Source organism: Papio anubis, chromosome 8 (genome assembly GCF_008728515.1).
Source record: "Papio anubis isolate 15944 chromosome 8, Panubis1.0, whole genome shotgun sequence".
NCBI classification, from domain to species: domain Eukaryota; kingdom Metazoa; phylum Chordata; class Mammalia; order Primates; family Cercopithecidae; genus Papio; species Papio anubis.
The window spans coordinates 65,779,635-65,801,961 of record NC_044983.1 but is presented as its reverse complement, the minus strand read 5'-3'; the positions used below and the strand labels follow the sequence as shown (position 1 = coordinate 65,801,961).

General features: G+C 40.2%; 1 protein-coding gene across 17 annotated transcripts in view; it reads left to right on the top strand.

Moving 5' to 3' along the window:
• Positions 1 to 21,415, top strand: part of NCOA2 (nuclear receptor coactivator 2) — a 296,372-nt gene extending 274,957 nt beyond the window's left edge. For 9 of the 17 annotated variants that reach the window (XM_009213177.4, XM_009213178.4, XM_021942415.2 and 6 more), the window contains 7 exons: positions 2,530 to 2,808; positions 2,995 to 3,072; positions 4,460 to 4,694; positions 6,612 to 6,789; positions 7,394 to 7,592; positions 10,093 to 10,182; positions 17,545 to 17,901. In XM_009213177.4, the coding sequence (XP_009211441.1) occupies positions 2,530 to 2,808; positions 2,995 to 3,072; positions 4,460 to 4,694; positions 6,612 to 6,789; positions 7,394 to 7,592; positions 10,093 to 10,182; positions 17,545 to 17,556 (1,071 nt within the window). In that variant the 3' untranslated portion in view covers positions 17,557 to 17,901. Of the gene's footprint in view, positions 1 to 2,529; positions 2,809 to 2,994; positions 3,073 to 4,459; positions 4,695 to 6,611; positions 6,790 to 7,393; positions 7,593 to 10,092; positions 10,183 to 17,544 lie in introns of all 17 variants that reach the window. The other 8 variants (XM_009213176.4, XM_009213173.4, XM_021942413.2 and 5 more) reach the window with 4 other exon arrangements.
• The last annotated feature ends 912 nt before the right edge of the window (positions 21,416 to 22,327 follow it).

Below are 22,327 nucleotides of genomic sequence, written 5' to 3'. Positions count from 1 at the left end.
CAGTCCCTTGAAAGAACAAAACACTATCTGAACTGGCTGCACAGCTAACTTTGTGTGAAGCAGTGCAGCCTGGCTTACTGTGTAAAGAGTAACCCAGAAAAACCATCTCATTCTAGTTACTGTTTTCCTCCTTACTTAGCATGAATCATCTTTATTTCTTACTGTCAAAAAGTACCTGCCAGTGTCCAGTCTACTACTTGGCCATATGACGTGTCATCATCTTTCTGAGAGAAAGGCGATGCAGAGTCATTGGAGAATTCTCTGAAACATTAAAATTAGTCTTATCATAATTCCCACAGTTGAGCAGACACAGGTGGGAGTTATGACTTATCAATTCATATTGAAAACAGCAGAATGGAAAGAAATGACTTGAGGTTACATGATATAACCTAAAATAAATTAAGAAAGGAAAATGGAGTTTAAATATTTCCTGTGTGACTGGTTTGCTTTGTCTTCAGTGATAGTTAGAATTTAGCACTCAGTACTATTTTATCCTTGAGTTTGTCTAAGTGACATTTTAAAATGTGATCTGTGGAGTTGCTGAGTGACTTGTAATGTTATCAAAACAGGTGTCGTGTCATTTAATATTTTTAGTCCGTTTTTCACTCATTTCTGTTATTTCTATTTTGTCTCATCAAATCCACCATCATTATAACATTGTCATGAAACTGAATTATAGAAATATGATTATTAGGTAGAGTTGAGGGAAGTATAGAATGCAAATTATTCATATTCATGTTTAAGTTCTGAGATAGTTTTGTGTGTGTAGTTAGAGCAGTAATTCAGCAATGAATGGTTTCCTCTGCTTAGGCTCCATCCCCATGTTTAGAATTAACACAGGGAGGGCAGTGGGCCCCTGGCTATCACAGGCTGGCCCTAGGGCTGTGCTGATCAGAGCTCAGGGCTCCGGGCGGCTCCAGCACTACATGGGTAGACAGTTTTCAAGAAGGCCTAGGACACCACTGAGCTAAAGAAAACTTGAGGCCAGGCGCGTTGGCCCACTCCTGTAATCCCAGCACTTTGAGAGGTCGAGGTGGGTGGATCACGAGGTCAAGAGATCAAGACCATCCTGGCCAACGTGGTGAAACCCCGTCTCTACTAAAAATACAAAAATTAGCTGGGCATGGTGGCACGCGCCTGTAATCCCAGCTACTCAGGAGGCTGAGGCAGGAGAATTGCTTGAACCGGGGAATCGGTGGTTGCAGTGAGCCGAGATCGCGCCACTGCACTCCAGCCTGACAACAAAGCAAGACTTTGCCTCAAAAAAAAAAAAAAAAAAAACGGAAAGCTTGAAAGACTTTATTTGTTGCTAGAGCCTTTTCTTCCTGTATACCATTAAGTTTATAGCAGTTACTCCTAGAAGTAGAAGGAAAAGGAGAATCAGCCAGGTCCACCTTTCCCCTCAGCACATAAACATTCAGGGCCACCTCAGTCTGAGGTGTCCTGGAGCCCGGGGAAGTTCTGGGTTTGTTCGCCTGTCCCATTCTGACCCAGGTAGATAGGTTAGCCCTAAGAAGTCAGGAGTAGCTGGGCGCCGTGGCTCACGCCTGTATTCCCAGCACTTTGGGAGGCTGTGACGGGCAGATCACCTGAGGTTGGGAGTTCGAGACCAGCCTGACCAACATGGAGAAACCCTGTCTCTACTAAAAGTACAAAATTAGCTGGGTGTAGTGGCACATGCCTGTAATCCCAGCTGCTCGGGAGGCTGAGGCAGGAGAATCACTTGAACCTGGGAGACGGAGGTTGCGGTGAGCCGAGATCACACCGTTGCACTCCAGCCTGGACAACAAGAGCAAAACGCCGTCTCAAAAAAAAAAAAAGTCAGGAGTGACAGACGCATAAACCATGTCTAGTAGGTAATGAGAGGATGATGGCAAAATGTGGGGCATGTAGGGAATCCTGACAGGCACAGAAAACAGTAAAGTAGGTAATAGGCAGCGCGTCACACTGGTGAGAAGCTCAGATCCCAAATCACAAACTGAAATGGACCCCCACCACATACTAGCTGAATAGGGCTTGTTGCAATTCACTTCATATCTTTAAGTCTCATTTTTGTTAGCTATAAAATCAGGATAATGATGGTCAGTACCCCACACTGCATCTGCTGATTCCAGTCAGGTGCCAAAGAGGTTATCTAATCAAAATGAACTCTACAGGTATGAATAATCAATCAAAAAACATAACACTTCCGGGGGATATTTGCATGTGAAAGTCCAGGCCAGTATGATTGGTGGAGTGAGTAGGAGGCATTCTGTAGTCCTGGCGCATTTTTCCCCTTCCCTGGGAAGAAGTGCTGCTGGGAGTCCAGTGTGACCCCCGCTTCTGTCCTTGTGTAACCGGAACTGTGAGGAGAGCCATTTTCTAGAAAGATAAGTGGAGTCAAGCTAAAGGTACCTTTGTGTAGTAAATGTAATATTAAAAAGTATAAAAAGCTTCAAATGTATGACAGCGAGAGAAAACAGCCTCATATTGACTCTGCTGTTTTTATGGTTTAATTTATTTGTTTGTTATTTGGGACTTTCTCTCCAGAGCCAAGCAGTAGATCCAGAACAGTTCTCAAGTCAGGATTCCAACATCATGCTGGAGCAGAAGGCGCCTGTTTTCCCACAGCAGTATGCGTCTCAGGCACAAATGGCCCAGGGTAGCTATTCTCCCATGCAAGATCCAAACTTTCACACCATGGGACAGCGACCTAGTTATGCCACACTCCGTATGCAGCCCAGACCGGGCCTCAGGCCCACGGGCCTAGTGCAGAACCAGCCAAATCAACTGAGACTTCAACTTCAGCATCGCCTCCAAGCACAGCAGGTCTGTTCTTCAGTGGCACCTGGGAAGCCAGGGGTGCTGGGTGGAGGATGTGGGGAAGATGATGTGAGATGGCACAGCTGTCCAACAACGTACAGATACTGGGTTGGGGAGGGCAGCTACTTGGGAAACTTAAAGTAAAATGTATTCTGTTCTTAAAATGTATTCATCCTGTTTGTATGTATTTAGAATCGCCAGCCACTTATGAATCAAATCAGCAATGTTTCCAATGTGAACTTGACTCTGAGGCCTGGAGTACCAACACAGGTAAGGCAGCATACCAGCTATTATCATTGTATGCATGCAGCTACTTTTGTCATTTCTTCCTCTCTGAAGAAAGTTAACTTAGTAGATGTGGATCCAGATCAGCACACTGGCCCTGTACTGTCACCCAGTTACCTACTAGTATGTTACATTTTTCCCTTCTAATCACTGCCATTTTTATTGCCAGGTACAGTCAATTCTTGTTATTCTAAGAAGTTGTGCTACATAAAGTTACTGCACACACTGAATTAGAGAACACTAAACTATTGCTCTTAGGAGGAATACAGGGTTGAGTTCCTGCAAACCTCTGGTCACAACATTGTCATCATCCAGTCAACACATAACCTTGTTTTTTGTGTGTTTCTGTTTAAAGAACTCACTGTAACTCAGGCCTGAATGGTGCTTGCTTATCTGGCACACCTATTTTCTCCAGAAGGCACATCACCACCTCTTGCGCTTTAGGAACACTAGAGAGCACTGCAGTACCATGCCTGGGAGCCAGTTTAAGCAACAAAATCACCAACAGGAAAAGCAAAAAATGCAAAAATCTTGGCACCAAATAGACCACAAAGAGGACGCTTGTTTACAGTATGAGAGCTGAAACCAGAAGGCAAAGTGTTGCCTTGTTCAACCTCAGCTGGAAGTGTGCACATTGCATATCTGAAATGTTTTACCACTGTGCTCATGTCTACGAATGACCATGACAGTGGCATGAGTATTGATTTGGGGGTTACAAATAAATTTTACTGAGTAGGCAACTTTGGAAATGTGGAATTCATAAATGAGGATCAATGGTATCTTAGCAGCCTCATGCCTCTCGCTGACAGCAAGCACCAGGAACCCTTCCCTTCATCCATCCCACCTTTCCTCCCTATCCACCCTCCACCTCTGACTTGTTCTCTGTGCATGCTTATCAGGCACTCTCCCCACTCTCCCCCTTTTCCTTCTGCCTCTGTTCAGCCTTTTCTGAAGTGCACCACGTCACTTTTTGTCCCAGTGATTTTATTTCTCTATAGACTTCAAAGTCCCTTGAATGAGACTCTATGCTACCATCCTCAGGGTTTATATTACAGTCTTCTTATAGAAAGGACTGTGTTCTTTTGAGATCCTTTAGTTAATTGTGTCCTTACAAAATGATATAATTGATATTAGCATCAAACTTAACTCTGCTAAGTCATAGCAAAGCTTCAGAATAATCGTGTCTTTAGAACTTAGAAGCTCACGTTCTCAATCACCAGTTGTTCAACTGAGTTACTCCTTTCATGTAATTTTTTTCCAAATAATTTTACAGATGATAGTACCATTTGTTAGCCGGTCTATAATATTCACTTTGTTTTTTAATATGTGTCTGTCCCAAACATTTTCCTCCATGTATCACCCCTGATTTCAGGCACCTATTAATGCACAGATGCTGGCCCAGAGACAGAGGGAAATTCTGAACCAGCATCTTCGACAGAGACAGATGCATCAGCAACAGCAAGTTCAGCAACGAACTTTGATGATGAGAGGACAAGGGTTGAATATGACACCAAGCATGGTGGCTCCTAGTGGTATGCCAGCAACTATGAGCAACCCTCGGATTCCCCAGGCAAATGCACAGCAGTTTCCATTTCCTCCAAACTACGGTACTGGACTTACATCCCTACCACCTTTCACCAGTCCTTTTTCCCCAGTGTCCCCCAGTGTTGGGTCACAGCTCCTCTCTCACAGCTCTTTGCATGGCTCCCAGATGAATCTGGCTAACCAGGGAATGATAGGAAACCTGGGAGGACAGTTGGGGCCTGTGAGGAGTCCCCAAGTCCAGCACAGTACCTTCCAGGCCCTCAGCTCAGGTACCTCCTTTTCTCTGAGTGCAGGTCTTACTTTAAGAATGACCGAAGTAAGTGTGTGTGCATAGACGGTGTCTATCTTGTGTGAGAGTGTGTATGGATGTATCTGTTTGTGTCAATGTCTACAAGTGCATATATATTTTTATTTATATATTTGAAAACCTCTGAGCCTGACTTAAACAAATCAATAGATACAAAATGTAAAAAGACCTCTATAAATTTAAATATTATAGACATTCTGTGACTTTTGAAAAATACTTTACAGATTATACCAGATCTTTAATGAATAGGTAATTCTTGTGGGAGACCTCTTAGTTCTCTTCATATTGATTTGTTTAATGTCAGTCTTAAGAGATACCAGTGTGTAATGTCATCAACGTTAATATTTGTGTGCATGTCATGTTCAGTTAATGGTTGAATTATTGATAAAGTAAGTGCTTACATTAATGTTAATATTCAAAATGACTTTCCCTACCCATTGCCAATTATCCATAAATAACTGTGAAGTCTGCTGCCGAAATCCAAGTCTCCTGTTTCTTTAAAGAACAGAAAGATAATGTGCAGCTTTTTTCTATGTGATCTTAAGCTTTTCTTTTGTGGCTAATTTAAATATTAATTAAATATGCATGTTTTACAAGTTTTCTATGCAAAAGTGTACTTAATACCATCCTCAAAATACTCTAAGAAGTTGCCTCCTTCATTTCCCAGCTCCTTTCTCTATTTCCTTCTTGATGATTTAGAAAAGTCTGCTAAAAGTTCTCTTTCCTTTTAGTTTAAATTCTGTTTGCCTCGAAACTGAACAAGAAGCATACGTTTAATTTTTTTCTTATTCTTGCTAATCTTGGATAGCCCTAAAGTACTGCAGAGCTCTTTATAAAGAGAAAACAAGCTAACCATGAATACAGCTATTTATTTTTAAAGATGGATCCATCTCATGGAATGGCTTCAGCTAATTCAATAAAAATTTATTCAAATGTGTTGACTTTTGATATATAGCTGAACTTTAATCCAATTTAAATTTAATTTAAACAATCTGACCAGGCACAATGGCTTATGCCTATAATCCCAGCACTTTGGGAGGCCAAGAATCTCTTGAGCTCAGGAGTTCAACACCAGCCTGAGCAACATAGTGAGACCTCATCTCTACTAAAAATTTAAAAAATTAGCTGGGTATGGTCATGCCTGCCTGTAGTCCCAGCTACTCAGGAAGCTGAGGTGGGAGGATCCTTTGAGCCCAGGAGGTCAAGGCTGCAGTGAACTATGATCACGCCACTGCACTCCAGCCTGGGCAACAGCGCAAGCAAGACCCTGTGTCAAAATAATAATTATCTGCTTAATTTAAACAATCTAATTGCAGTGATATTTTTATATATATATTTCTCATTGATCAAAATATGTGACCCATTCTTGATTTGGAAAGGAATTTGAAGAAAGAATAGCATTTTTTCTTTCTAACTCTAGCTATGATGGTTAATGCTTCCTAGGCACCATCTAACTACTAGGGGGAATCAGTATGGAGATTTTATTTTCTCCATATTTTATCTGAGCTTGGAATCTTTCTTAAATGTATGTAATTAATCAGTACACAATCATGTATTTGAAAGTAATTTTTTATGCATGCCTAATTTGGAATGTTCTTTCCCTCCCACCACTCTCTACAATACAACTAACAGTCTCTTTTGAATTTCTGTTTCTGTTTTTTTCTTTTTAAAGGAATAAGTCAGCAACCTGATCCAGGCTTTACTGGGGCTACGACTCCCCAGAGCCCACTTATGTCACCCCGAATGGCACATACACAGAGTCCCATGATGCAACAGTCTCAGGCCAACCCAGCCTATCAGGCCCCCTCTGACATGAATGGATGGGCACAGGGGAGCATGGGTGGAAACAGGTAACACCATATTTCTGTGTGTTGTTGAGATAAATGATCAGCAGGGAAACTTTCTATAGACTACCTGTCTCCTTTCTCTTTTTTTTTTTTTTTAAAGTCTGCTCATGCAAGCAATATCAAGCAAACTTCTAAATAAGCCAGTTTACTTTTCCTAGAACAGGAGTCACTAGAATTTACAAAAGCTTAGCAAGGAACATCCTTTGGAGGAACAAGAACATCCCTAAGAAGGTACCACTGACCAATTTATGATAGAAATTGCTGTGGAAGGCGGTGACCTAGAAGCCATCCTTTATCACTACATTTGATAAAAACAAACAGAAAGCTACTCGGGTGCAGGCATGAAAGTGGGGGATGTCCTTCAGCCATCACAGTGGCGGTATGAAAAGGAGAAGGATTTGCTTGCCCTGACAGTATCATCGAATGCCACTTCCCCTGCTGTCTCAGGCTTCAGCAAGCCCACTACCTGCCAGCCATCTCAGCCTGGGTTCATGCCGTTCAGATTTATTCACTCAAAGTAAATGCCTGAGAAACAAGTGCTCTGAACTGCCTGCCTCTGGATACCAGCAAGCTGTAACATTCATTCAATCTTTCCATTGTATTCTAGCATGTTTTCCCAGCAGTCCCCACCACACTTTGGGCAGCAAGCAAACACCAGCATGTACAGTAACAACATGAACATCAGTGTGTCCATGGCGACCAACACAGGTGGCATGAGCAGCATGAACCAGATGACAGGACAGATCAGCATGACCTCAGTGACCTCCGTGCCTACGTCGGGGCTGTCCTCCATGGGTCCCGAGCAGGTGAGCGCCCAAGGAGAAGCAACCCAGTGGCTTCAGGTCATGGCTTTTTGTCTACTTCCACATCAAACGTATCTTTCCATGTATCTAACCTTAACCACCCACTCCCACGTTTATTTTGAGGAGTGTTTTTCACCTTTCACCTGTATTAGTGACATTAATAAAAATCTTTATTAATGATTAAATAAACAGAAAGGATTCCTGACTGCTTGAGGAGCTTTTAAAATATTTCATAACTTTCTTATCATTGACATTTTTCTCTTGAGGAATTAACCAGTGTCTAAAATGAATCTCTAAAAATGAAGTGGTGAGTGTACTCTTAAAATAGCTTTATTTGGGGGTTATCGTTTGAGGGGGTTTGTTTTGTTTTGTTTTGTTTTGAGACAGAGTCTCACTCTGTCACCTAGGCTGGAGTGCAGTGGTACTATCTTGACTCATGGCAACCTTCGTCTCCCGGCTTAAGCAGTCCTCCCACCTCAGCCTCCTGGGTAGCTGGGATTATAGGCACATACCACCATGCCCAGCTAGAGGATTATAGTTTAATAATGGATTTATTTCTAAGTGTAAAACCGGATGAAAAGCAAAGGCCAAACTACCTGCCATCCAGTTAGTTTGAAATGATGCTTCATTTATGCAGAGACAGACACAGATAATCCAAAAACTATTCTTTTTACTTTGGAATGTGAATGCAATGATTTTTTTAAATAATTGTTTTGTGTTGAACAACATCAAAATGATTCTGTTCCTAACTTCACTAGATGGCAGAGAGACTCAAAGCATTTGAGACAGCTATAGCCAGCCTGGAATCCAAAAATCTGTGGCTGATTCAGAGGTAAAACTAGAGGTTAATCATTGTACCATGGTATTTACAGAAGATCTTATTTTTAAAGGCCCAAAATGCTGACCACTCTACCGCTGATCCTCAATAGTTCACGCAAGTAAAAAATGTGGCAAGACCTTGACTCATTTCATATATGGAGAAAGTACAGTATGGAAAATGTAAATGACTTAAGCACGAAATCACTGACAGCTCTGTGAATGTCTGTTAGAGCAAGATTGTGAGAATGGTGAAAGATTGAAGACTCTGATTAGATCCATTTAATTCTGATGTGAACCACAATTTTTGTGAAAATTTTAAGAACTATTACAGAGCTTTGGTGTTTTATTCTTTAAAACGATTAATAAAAATGTGAAGTGGTACATGAGAAAATTTAAAACCCTTTACATTTTAAGAAGGTTGTGTGCTTATAGTAATAACTTACACTTCTGTTACTGAATTGATGGCAGTTAAATGCTTATTTTGATACATTGAGCAGACATAAAGAAATACAGACTTTTAGCCTGGCATGTTGGCTTGTGCCTATAAGCTTAGCTACTCAGGAGGCTGAAGTGGGAAGATGGCTTGAAGCCAGGAATTCAAGACCAGTCTGGGCAACATAGTGAGACTCTGTCTCTTTAAAAAAAAAAAAAATGTTTAAATTAGCTAGGCATGGTGGCAGGTGCCTGTAGTTCCAGCTACTTGGGAAATTGAGGCTGGAGGATCTATTGAGCCCAAGAGTTTAAGGCTGCAGTGAGCTAAGATTGCACCACTGCACTCCAGCCTGGGCGACAGAGCAAGACCCTATCTCTTAAAATATATGCGTGTGTTTATAGAGAGATATATATGCTTTTATTTCTTCAATGGAGAAATGTAGGGTTGATGTTGTATTTCCTGCAAAAATGGGCCACTAGCGACTCCTAATTTGCTTGCTGAGGAAAAGTGTACAAAGTAAGGGCTACTGACATAGTCTAGTGTAACACGATCCTAATCCAGTCTGCTCAGCAGTAAACTGATGCATGTTTATTTCATGCATTTTCAACAATCCAGATTGTTTAGAAACTTCTGCATGATTTTAAACTGCTTGAATCCCGTGGTTAATTTGGAAGCCCCAAGGCGCAACTGCAGTGTATCTTCCTACAAAAATCATTCTGTTAGCATTTGTACATTTACTTTCTAATGTGCAAAGAAATGTACAAATGCAAATGAATAGTTAATTTGGTCAGAGTAAATTGACAAAATCCAGCACTAGTTTGGGTATTCACACTTGCTCTTGAGAGTTAATAACTTGCCTAAGTAGCAAAGATGTCAGGAACTTCTCAGATGACTTGAAAGTCCTAAATGTGAGTTATTAGTGTAATTTGAATAAGCCAAGAAAGCATACTGGTTATGGCACAAAAATGGCTCTATTATTATTAAGTAAATTGAATTTGATTTCAATCAGCGTGCAGATAAAGATAAAGGTTAATTTTGAAGGCAGCTAGTATTTCATAAATATTTTCATGTTCCTCTGGACTCCGCAAAATACGTACATGGGAGAGCTGGTATAGGGATCAGTCCATTGTTCTGCAGTTCCTTTTCCCCGTTTTTATACCCCTAAAGAGGAAGGGCGGCGGCCACTTGTTTTCCAGTGCACTCTTGGACATCCTGCTCCACATAGCCACTGTCCTGTCTTCTTGTCCTCAGGTTAATGATCCTGCTCTGAGGGGAGGCAACCTGTTCCCAAACCAGCTGCCTGGAATGGATATGATTAAGCAGGAGGGAGACACAACACGGGTAAGAAAGAACAGTGAAATATGTGAATATGGAAGTAAAGCAAACATGAATATTTGATAGACCAAAACTGGCATAGATATATTGTCAACCAGTAGATTAAAGATAGTTGTAAAATATCTTCTAGTTTCATTTGGCATACAGTGCTTTTGTGTGAATGATAATTTCTTTAAGCTCATTTTAACTCAGCTGATGGTACCATATGAACTAAGAACGCTAATTTTTTTTTTTTTTAATCTTTTTTTTCTGTAATCTTCATAGCCAACAAAAGAACGGTAATTTTGCCCTGGAATGATACTACAATAGCAAAGCAAGAAATAAAGTGGCAAAGAATTAGTTGTGTTAGGACAAACTTTTATTTTTGCTTTTTCTGAATTATAAGGCTAGATTTTTAGGAAGATAAAGAGGAATTAACTTACATTGTTCACTCCCTTAATTAAGTCTTCCTAAGGGTTTTCTATATTTCGTTGTGTTTAGGAACAATCTAGTGTATTATTTATATTATTGTATTATTTGCTTATTACACCTTAAACACTTTTGTTTTTTGTTTTTTTGAGACAGTGTCTTGCTTTGTTGCCCTGGCTGGAATGCAGTGGCACGATCTTGGCTCGCTGCACCCTCCACCTCCCGGGTTCAAGCAACTCTCCTACCTCAGCCTCTTGAGTAGCTGGGATTACAGGCACACGCCACCATGCCTGGCTAGTTTTTGTATTTTTAGTAGAGACGGGGTTTCACCATGTTGGCCAGGCCGGTCTCAAACTCCTGACCTCAGGTGATTCACCCACCTCAGACTCCCAAAGCGCTAGGATTACAGGTGTGAACCACCACACCTGGCCTGTTAAACACTTGTTCTAAAAAGAATGATATTACCGTGTTCAGCCAATGAAACTGCAGAATAATTAGTACTTAGACCTAATTGAAATATGTACCTAGCAGCAGATCTCTTGCAGGGAGAGCTCTGAGCAGTTTGGCACATAGGTAAATGGGCCTATGTGGCCCTTTAAGGTAAGGGATATTACCCTTCACAATTGGTAGCTCTTTTTTAAAAAATTCTATCCCATACAACCTGTTAAGTGGAAGAAAATATTTGCAAACCATTTATCCAACAAGGGACTAATATCTATAATATACAAAGAACTCAACAGGAATAAAACAGATAATCCCATTAAAAAGTGGGCAAAGTTTGTGACCAGCCTGGCCAACTTAGTGAAACCCCATCTTTACTAAAAATACAAAAATTAGCCAGCTGTGGTGGCATGTGCCTGTAGTCCCAACTACGGAGGCTGAGGCGGGAGAATCACTTGTACTTGGGAGGTGGAGCTTGCAATGAGCCGAGACCATGCCATTGCCCTTCAGCCTGGGTGACAGAGTGAGACTCCGTCTCAAAAAAAAGGGTGGACAAAGGACATAAATAGACATTTCTCGAAAGAAAACATGCAGATGGCCAACAGATATATTAAAAATGCTCAGCATCAGTAATCATCAGAGAAATACAAATAAAAACCATAAGGAGATAACATACCATTGTACCCCAGTCAGAATCGCTATTATTAAAAACACAAAAAATAACAGATATTGGCAAGATACAGTAAAAAGGGAACTCTCATACACTGTTAGAATGTAAACTAGTAGAGCCAGTATGGAGATTTCTCAGAAAACTAAAAACAGAATTATCATTTGATCCAGGAGTCACACTGCTGGGTTTCTACCCAAAGGAAGAAAGGTCAATATATCAAAGGGATACCTGCATTCATGGTTATTGCAGCACTATTCACAATAGCAAAGATATAGAATCAACCTGTGTGTCCATCAGTGGATACATGGATAAAGAAAATGTGGTACATATACACAGTAGAATACTATTTAGCCATTAAAAAAAAATGAAATCATGTCATTTGCGGCAACATAGATGGAACTGGAGGTCATTATCTTAACTGAGATGAGGCAGGCACAAAAAGACAAATATCTATTGCATGTTCTCACATATGAGAGCTAGAAAATTTATTCACGTGGAAATAGAGGGTGGAAAAATACATAACAGAGACTGAGAAGGGTGACTGTGAGGGCAGGAGAGGAGGAAGAGAAGTGGGTGAGAGGTTACAGACATACAATTAGAAGGAATAAATGTAATGTTAGCAGAGTAGCATAACTATAGTTTAAAATGTGTTGCATCTGGGTGATGGACATCTTGAAACCCTGACTTGATCACTTGCTATGCATTATGTAATGAAATTTCACATGTACCCCCATAAATTTGTACAAATAAAAATAAAAAATCCTCTCCTGGCCAGGCGCAGTGGCTCAAGCCTGTAATCCGAACACTTTGGGAGGCTGAGGCGGGCGGATCACCTGTCAGGAGTTCAAGACTAGCCTGGCTAACATGGTGAAACCTCACCTCTACTAAAAATACAAAATTAGCCAGGCATAGAAGCACATGCTTGTAGTCCCAGCTACTCGGGAGGCTGAGGCAGGAGAATTGCTTGAACCCGGGAGGCGGAAATTGTAGTGAGCCAAGATCATGCCATTGCACTCCAACATGGACGACAAGAGCAAAACTCTGTCTCCAAAAAAAAAAAAAAATCCTCCCCCAGTAGAGACAGTACAGGGTGGTGGTTCAATTTCCTCAAAAAAAAAAAGTGAATGTTGGATGATTTGGTTAATACTAGCATTCAAGTTGAGAAAGTAATAGCATAAATTTGCTCCAGATTTTAACTTACTGTGTGAATATTCTCCATGCAGTTTCTCTTGTTTTTAAGAATCACAGTCCTGAGTGGCAGAGGTGCTGGCTGTTGGTGGGAGTCCTGTAGATGTTGTGTGTACATACCTAGAGGGGCTGGTATCTTTCCTGGTGCCAATTCTGTTCTCTCCTCCACTGAGTACAGGAAATGAGCAGCCACACAGCTCAGTCATGGCTTATGTGCAGAAGTTGAAATCAGGAACACACTTCCCAGAAGAACAGTGACGTTACTGATAATTGGGCTCCCACAGAGGGACCATTTTAACCCAAAAGTGCCGGGGAGCTCAACCTCTGAGCACGTCATATCTCTATGGGAGAAAAATGGATTTGGGAGGCCAGGCTGACATCTCCCTCCTTGAATTCACCACAGTGAGATTAGACCTCCCTGCCTCACCCTTCATCATGTGGCTGCATGCCAGCCTAGGCCAGGGCTCCAGCAGAGCGGGTGCCCCGAGAAAGCCACTCTGTAGGTTAAGGCCCTCAAATATTTCATGGGCCCAGTCTGCCATCCCTGTCTCCCAAGAGCCCCAGGAATTGATCTGCCCTGCCTTGTGCCCTTTTTCAGCTGCCATGTAACCTCCAAGAAGAAGAGATCCTGCTGTTATAAAATCAGAACACTGAGATGGTCCCACATTCTGCCTTTTAAAAAATTACAGAAACAACCAACATGTACTGAGCATTTACTGCAAGCCTATTCTCCATTAAAAGTTTTACTTAGATTCCCTCATTTAAAACACACCACAACTGTCTGGTAGAGCTACTATTTCAAGAGTTTAATGACTCGATCAAGGTCTTACAACATTGGGAACTAAATCCAGGCCAGCTGACCCCAAATATGCACTCTTAACCCTGCATCCTCCTGCCACTTCCCTGAAGGGAACACTGAGCACTTGTGAGATTTTTCTAAGAGTTTAATGCAGGTAGCACTGGAGAAGGCCAACAAGGGATAATTTCCTTCTTTGGTGCCACTCCCTTCTCTATTTAGGTCTTATAGGGATGAGAAAGATATTCATAAACAATGTGGACAGACAGTAAATATTCAGCTACATTTTTGGAAGCATCCTCAGCCCCAGGCATTGGGATTCTTCATCTCAGGAGGGAGGAACCTCCCAGAGCAAGGGAAGGGAGTGAACCTTTTGGCCTCGAATTTACCAGGGACAGTGCCAGGCCCTTCATAGATATTTAAGGTTCCCCACCGCTTCAGATGAGGAGACTGAATCTCAGAGGACGAGATAATTTACGCAGGGTCACCAGCTAGCCTGAAGACTTAGAGAACTGGTGACCCAGATCAACCAAGGTAGAAAGTACCCGGCTGAGGGTTTAGGGGTGGGCCTGCAACCAGCCCTGTGGTGCGGGCCACGCGGCAGGCTGGTAGGACCAGGGGTTCACCTTCACGTGCATCTTGGTGCCCCATGGGGGCCCACTAAACCCAAATGGAAAGGGTAGCATTAGGATCTAAGACATCAATTTTCAGTAAATACAGGATGTTCTCTCTTCCCAGCAAAGGCGTCTTTCGGGTGAGGCACAGTGGGTGGCACACTTGTAGTCACAGCTACTCAGCTGGCTTGAGGCCAGGAGTTCTAGGCTGCAATGAGCTATGACTACACCTGTGAACAGCCACTGCACTCCATCCTGGGCGACACAGTGCCTGTCTGTTACTGTCTTGCCCAGGCCACTGATAACCTCATCAACTTTCCCTGTTTTTTTCTAGTCCCGCTCTTGAATCTGCCTCATCCACCTGCACTTTCTTCATGCTGATTGTTAAGGCCAGAGAACAGTCTGTCATAGATACTCTTGTTTCCTTTACAGAATAATCTGTATAGGATATCCCTTTTCATTCATCAGAAATAACCGGAAGTTACTTGCATTTGTCACCGTGCTACTTATGTGCACACTGATAGGGGTTCATTCATCATCCTGTGTTTCCGTAATAAGCTCTGCTGCTGCTGTTACAAATCAAGGAGCTTTTTCCAGAAATTTTTTTTTTTTGAGACAGAGTCTCTGTCGACCAGGCTAGAGTGCAGTGGCACGATCTCGGCTCACTGCAGCCTCTGTCTCCCAGGTTCAAGCGAATCTCCTGCCTCCACCTCCCAAGTAGCTGGGGTTACAGGCCCATGCCGCCACCACCACGCCCAGCTAATTTTTGTATTTTTAGTAGAGACAGGGTCTCACCATGTTGGCCAGGCTGCTCTCAAACTCTTGACCTCAAATGATCCTCCTGCCTCGGCCTCCCAAAGTGCTGGGATTACAGGTGTGAGCCTCTGTGCTCTGCTTTTTTCCAGAATTGTTAGTGGTAATCTGGTTCTATTTGTTGAACAAGATACTACTGTCATCCATTATTAATTGACTCTGTTCCATTTATCTTGAATTGGAAATTATAGTGGTACCTTGCTTTAAGCAGAGCTAGTATGTACAACCATAGACTTACCAAAAAAATATATTTAGAGAAGGGCAGTTATTTGACCTAACCAGAAGATTCTTCCTTTTATAAGAACTTATAGTATTTCTTTATATTTTAGATATATTTAAATAGATTAAAATTGAGTTTACAGCTCAGCAGCATGGTTCTCTTGTAATTACTTGTATTTACTAGTGTTATGAAAATTGATCACTAATAGGGTTGGCTTTTAGTTGATGATGGTGATAGTGGTGATGACATTTAGTGAGCACTTATGATGTTCCAAGAACTATTTAAACACTTCATGTGCATCATTTTGTGTAATCCTTACAACCATCCTAAGAAGTATTAGGTACAAAATGGCCCCCACCCCTAAGTGACACAGCCAGGGTACACCCCAGGTAGTGCGACTCCAGAGGTGTGTGCGGAGCACGGCGTTCTCCATCAAACTGATTCTGTTCGGTGGCTGCTCCTTGATGTTAGTCCATGCCAGAGAATACTGCCTTACACAGTTTCTAAGCCTCAGAAACGCAATAGGTATAAATAGTTCTCAGTAGTTTCTTTTTCTAGACTAACTGGAAAATTGAGAGGTTTTCATATTTTAATCAGCACCATGGAGTGTTTTTATATGAAATCATAAAAGTGACACAAGTTAGGAATACATATCTATTCAGCTTTATATTATAAAGTATGCTAAATGTTCTTCTTTGAGAAGTAAAATCACAGGTATTCTAAGCTCATTTTGTAAGCTTAGGAAAATTGTGCATCTGACCAGGGGCTAATGTAATTCCACCTTTAGCCACTAGAACTCATGATCTGGCAATACTTTCCCCAGAACTCTCTTTTTGGGGTGCTAAGGTAAAATACATTATTTGGAGCTGGCTTCCTCTCTAATCTTACTTACATTAGATAATTTCTAATGGCCCTGATGGGCTAGAATTCTGTGTCTAAATATCTAAATCCCAGAAGCAATTGTTATATGTTTCCAAAGCAGACAGTATTTCCACTAACAGAACTCAGATCATGCTGTTATTTATGATAATTTGATTTGTAGCAAGGTACAATTATAATCTCCATGTTGTCTGCCTTGCCTAGTTGGGCAATTTTTGTGATAGCAGTAACAAAGAATGTCTTGTGGATATATCCCAGCACCTACCATATAATAGATGCTGAATTAATGTTTTCTAAGTGAATGAAAACTTTGGAAGGAAGATAGTCAGTAGCCAAAGAAAATCATTGACAGATATATTTGCACCAACCAAAGAAACAATGCCACATGACTTGCTCACTATAACCTTTGGTATTCAGTCATTCACATCATCAGCACATAGCAGCCAAAAACCAGCAAGAACACCCCAAGAGGCTGGGCGCAGTGGCTTACACCTGCAATCCCAGCATTTTGAGAGGCCAAGGTGAGCAGATCACCTGAGGTCAGCAGTTTGAGACCAGCCTGGCCAACATGGTGAAACCCCATCTCTACAAAAAATACAAAAATTAGACATGGTGGTGGGCACCTGTAGTCCCAGCTACTCAGGAGGCCAAAGCTGGAGAATCACTTGAACCTGAGAGGCGGAGGTTGCAGTGAGCCGAGATTGTGCCACTGCACTCCAGCCTGGGCAACAGAGAAAGACTGCGTCTCAAAAAAAAAAAAAAAGAAAGAAAGGAAAAAAAAAAAAAGAACACCCCAGGAGTCAAAATCCATCATGATTTAGCTTGCTGAAGCCAGGGAGAACACACCCAGAGAACCTTGGGAGCATCTGATTAGGGAAAATCAGGAGGGCCATTTTATAGAAGGGTTTGTACTGGATGAATTTGAGGAAGGATTAGGAAGCAGTGGCCCCTTCTGGATCGGATGCTGCCAAAAAGCAGCTGCGTGAATTGTTCAGTCATCTTTATTGAAGGTGGGAGAAATGAAATTGAACTAGGTTGTTGGTTGGAGAGCGGTCATTAAGGAGAGATTCATCATCCATTTGCAGACTATGGCCTGTAAGAAATAGCATGTAGGATTCACTGGGCTCCTCCTTGGCTCCTGGAAGCGTTGTGTGGAGGAAGGAATGGCGCCCTCTGCCTGTTCACCTCCACATTGAATGTCCTCATCCAGATGCGGCCTCTGTGATTTGCTTTATTGAAAATAGTCAGGGATTTTGATGTTTTTGTGATGGGCTTTATGATGGTTTTATCAAAACCTCGAAGATACTTCACAACTATTTATCTGTCTGTTTTCCTACAGAAATATTGCTGACACTGACTGTAGCCAGTTGCTTCTTCAGCTGACCGGGCTCACTTGCTCAAAACACTTCCAGTCTGGAGAGCTGTGTCTGTTTGTTTCGAACCAACTGACCTGCCAGCCGGTTCTGCCAGAGCAGGCAGGCCTGGGCCCTGGTCGCCAGGGTGGCATCCACTCGGCTGTGGCAGGAGGAGCTGCCTCTTCTCTTGACAGTCTGAAGCTCGCATCCAGACAGTCGCTCAGTCTGTTCACTGCATTCACCTTAGTGCAACTTAGATCTCTCCTGCAAAGTAAATGTTGACAGGCAAATTTCATACCCATGTCAGATTGAATGTATTTAAATGTATGTATTTAAGGAGATCCATGCTCTTGTTCTGTTCCTGTTCGGTTCCAGACACTGGTTTCTTGCTTTGTTTTCCCTGGCTAACAGTCTAGTGCAAAAGATTAAGATTTTATCTGGGGAAAGAAAAGAATTTTTTTTAAAAAACTAAAGGTGTTTTAAGCTAAAGCCTGAATTTGGGATGGAAGCAGGACAGACACCGTGGACAGCGCCATATTTACAGACACACCCAGTGCATGAAGACCAACAAAGTCACAGTCGTATCTCTAGAAAGCGCTAAAGACCATGTTGGAAAGAGTCTCCAGTTACTGAACAGATGAAAAGGAGCCTGTGAGAGGGCTGTTAACATTAGCAAATATTTTTTCCTTGTTTTTTCTTTGTTAAAACCAAACTAGTTCACCTGAATCATGAATCGAGAAGAAATAATTTTCATTTCTATATTAAGTTCCCTTTAGTTTGATCAGACAGCTTGAATCAGCATCTCTTCTTTCCTGTCAGCCTGACTCTTCCCTTCCCCTCTCTCATTCCCCATCCTCCCTACTTTCATTCATTTTTTAAAAAATAATATAAGCTACAGAAACCAGGTAAGCCCTTTATTTCCTTAAATGTTTTGCCAGCCACTTACCAATTGCTAAGTATTGAATTTCAGAAAAAAAAAAAAATGCATTTACTGGCAAGGAGAAGAGCAAAGTTAAGACTTGATACCAATCGAGCTAAGGATACCTGCTTTGGAAGCATGTTTATTCTGTTCCCCAGCAACTCTGGCCTCCAAAATGGGAGAAAACGCCAGTGTGTTTAAATTGATAGCAGATATCACGACAGATTTAACCTCTGCCATGTGTTTTTTATTTTGTTTTTTAGCAGTGCTGACTAAGCCGAAGTTTTGTAAGGTACATAAAATCCGATTTATATGTAAACAAGCAATAATTTAAGTTGAGAACTTATGTGTTTTAATTGTATAATTTTTGTGAGGTATACATATTGTGGAATTGACTCAAAAATGAGGTACTTCAGTATTAAATTAGATATCTTCATAGCAATGTCTCCTAAAGGTGTTTTGTAAAGGATATCAATGCCTTGATTAGACCTAATTTGTAGACTTACGACTTTTTATTTTCTAAACCTTGTGATTCTGCTCATAAGTCATTTATCTAATCTGTATGATATGCAGCCGCTGTAGGAACCAATTCTTGATTTTTATATGTTTATATTCTTTCTTAATGAACCTTAGAAAGACTACATGTTACTAAGCAGGCCACTTTTATGGTTGTTTTTCTTGCCCACTCTGGTAGGGGAATAATCTTTTATTAATGGGTGTCAGTTTCAGACAACTGCAATACCAAGAAACTGATGACCTTTTTTGAGCTATTTCTCCTTAACCCCTAATACCTTTCTTACCTAAATTTCAGAATGATATCTTTTTGATGTCTAAAAAGCAAAGCATTTTATAATATCTCATTAGCCAGGCTTTTTAGGAACAGAGAAGTTTTTCCTTGAAATGTGATTGTTTATTTGTGGCAGGGTGAAAAATGTACAAACTACCCCTATTTATATTTATATCTCTCTCTATATGTACAGATTATGGAAATATAGAAAGAGATATAACCCAAAGATAGATGGTAAGTAGACAGTCTGAAAATGTTGCTCCATACTAAAGAAACTTTCTGGAAATTTGCATTTCGCTACTTTTTTTCCACTTGAGAGGGATCTCAATACAGGGAGGTGGCCAAGGAACAGCACTTCTCAGTGGCCACCAGTTCATATATCCCCTCAAAAGGCTCTACTTTTCTCCACCAAACCATTGGGTTGCCCAACTGTGATGAAAAAAACAAGCAGATGTTGGCCCAGAACTCCAGGACCTCCCCGTGTGCTGAGGCTCACGTGGCATACAATTCAGTGTGACCAGTTTTAATGTTTAGAAATATGTGAATTAGAATGATTTTTAACTTCACACAGCACAAAAAAGAAATGGAGTTTAAACTGGATTTGTTTTGTTTTTAGTTTCAAGTCCCTTTTCACTACAACACCGTCCAAAACTATCTACCTATCTCTTCTTTTTTATCCATCTGCCCGCTGTATTTTAATGTCAATCCTAATTCAGACAAATCTGCAACCTCATGATACTGGTAATTTATAATAATTCATAATCATTGCTGTTTTGAAGGAAAAGATGATAAATTCTCTTATGGTTTCGATCAGTTAATGGATTTTTGTTTTACATCTAATTTGGACAAGAAAAGTAAGTGAAGGAATCCTCTGATCATATTGATCACTACAGAAGCAAAAGCCAAATCAATTCCCTTCATTATCAGTATTTCTCATGCTGTACACAATAAATTTGTTAGACTGAGTACTTGGTTTTTGTTTAATAGAACAAATAATCAGTGTTTTGCTTATATTACTAAATGTGAAAAACATAATGTGAAAAGTATACATACATTAACTTGGTTGTAAAACTCATTTAAGTGTTCATGTAATGTGGTAAGTTTAAAAAGTGAAGTGAGCTGTTTTACTACAATGAATTCGTTTGACTCAAAGATTAATATGCCCCTCCCCCTATGTGTATCTCTTATGGCCTGTAATAATTGAAAGCAATGTTTTTGCAGTTTATATAATGCAATTTTTAATCTGTGTTCAAAAATGGAGTTCATATGGGCTTAACACATGAAATGGGTGGCACAGATCCACTTGCAGAACCCAAAGATACACAATCAATTTTGAAATGCAACTTAAGCCATTAATTGTTGGTGTGAATTTAAAATTTTCTAGTGTTTGTATGGTAGTATGCTGCCTAAGAGCAAAGCATTCTCTGCACAAAAGAAAATTACTGTAGTGGCTTCGATTTTAATTAGAATTTTCTCCCTGGTGTTTCTTTATAGACTAAAACAAAATCTTTTAAGTTTCTTACTACAGGTAAAAGCTATGTGCAAGAACCTCAAAATGCTAAAATCTAGCATAATGCCTTAGATCTGTTTTTAAGTCTTGTATATTCCTACATAGCTGTCCGATGTATTATATTTGTATAGTGAATTGTGTACAATTTTTGAATAAGTGCATCATCACTTAACCTTTATGTTGTTGAATAGTGATGATGATACATTTCTTCAAACATTTAACTGTCATTTTTTTTCCTTTGTCATTTGTGAGTTTTATTTGTACAGTTCCTCATGAAGTTGCATCTGAGATGTGTGTATATGAAAAGATTATACAAGGGTAAAATTAAGCAATATATTAACTATGGTTCTTCAGGAGAAAGCTTACAGTGTTTCAGGTTGTGATTTATTTTCAAAATGGAGTTGACTCTGAACATCACTTTGTTCACCTGCATTGATGTTTGTATTTCTAGTGTGAGCAGTTTATGCAAAGGTAGATATATTCAGAGAAATTTTAAATACATTTATGCAAGTTAATATTGCTTTGCTGATGCTATTTGCTTATTTGATGTTAAATAATGCTATTGTAAATAAAGAATTCTGTTGTTATTGCATCATTTAATAAATTTTAATGCCTTCGGGTTTTACATGGCTTTAGAGATTTTAATGTGTTTATATTGTATCTTCTTTCATAATTGCACTTAAAAAGACCTTACTTGTAATTTAATAATTTATTTATATGGTAGTTGACACTATTCACAGCACCTTAACATTTAATTCTTCCAATAACCCATTTTATAAATTTTCACATTTGAAACAAAGGATTGTCTAGTAACTTAATGGCAAATATAAGCCACATCTAGTTCCACTGAGTCCTAGATGACTCTTCACCATGCTGTTCCACCTTCCATTCCCAAATCTTCAGACATATTTATAAGAATAATGTGGACTTCTGACTGGCTTAGGAAGGTCATATCACACATTAGAATATCCATAATGGTTTAATAGTTGATAAGCAGTACAAGTACAGTACCTGAAACCTAGATCATAAGCTATGTGAAATACTAACCTGGAATTGTATTTTTAAAAGATCCAAAAAAAAAATGATTAGAAAACTCTTATCAATGCTGTTAACTATGTTAACAGATTAAAGGAAGAAAAAAAACATGATTAACAATGAGTGCCATTTGATAAATTTGTGTAGGACAAATGTTAGCTCTCATTCATTTTAAAGAAATAAAGCTAGGAAAAGTAAATGTCATAAATGTATTTAAAGTTACGGCATTCCCAATGAAACATCTTAATGGTGAACTAAAAGTATTAATTAAAGTCAACAAAACAAGGAGCCCCACCACCAATACTAAGAAATAAAGTACTAATATGAGAATAGAAGAGAAAACATTTTCAACAATTTGATTATCTATGGGGAAAAACCCAAAGGTTTTTGGGTTTTTGGTTTTGCCCTGCCTTTGGAATGAATAGAAAAGCTCTGTCAAGTGGCTAGACTATACAAAAATCAATACCATTTATCCACACTAACTTTGAAATTGTATCTTTAAAATATCCCTGTTCA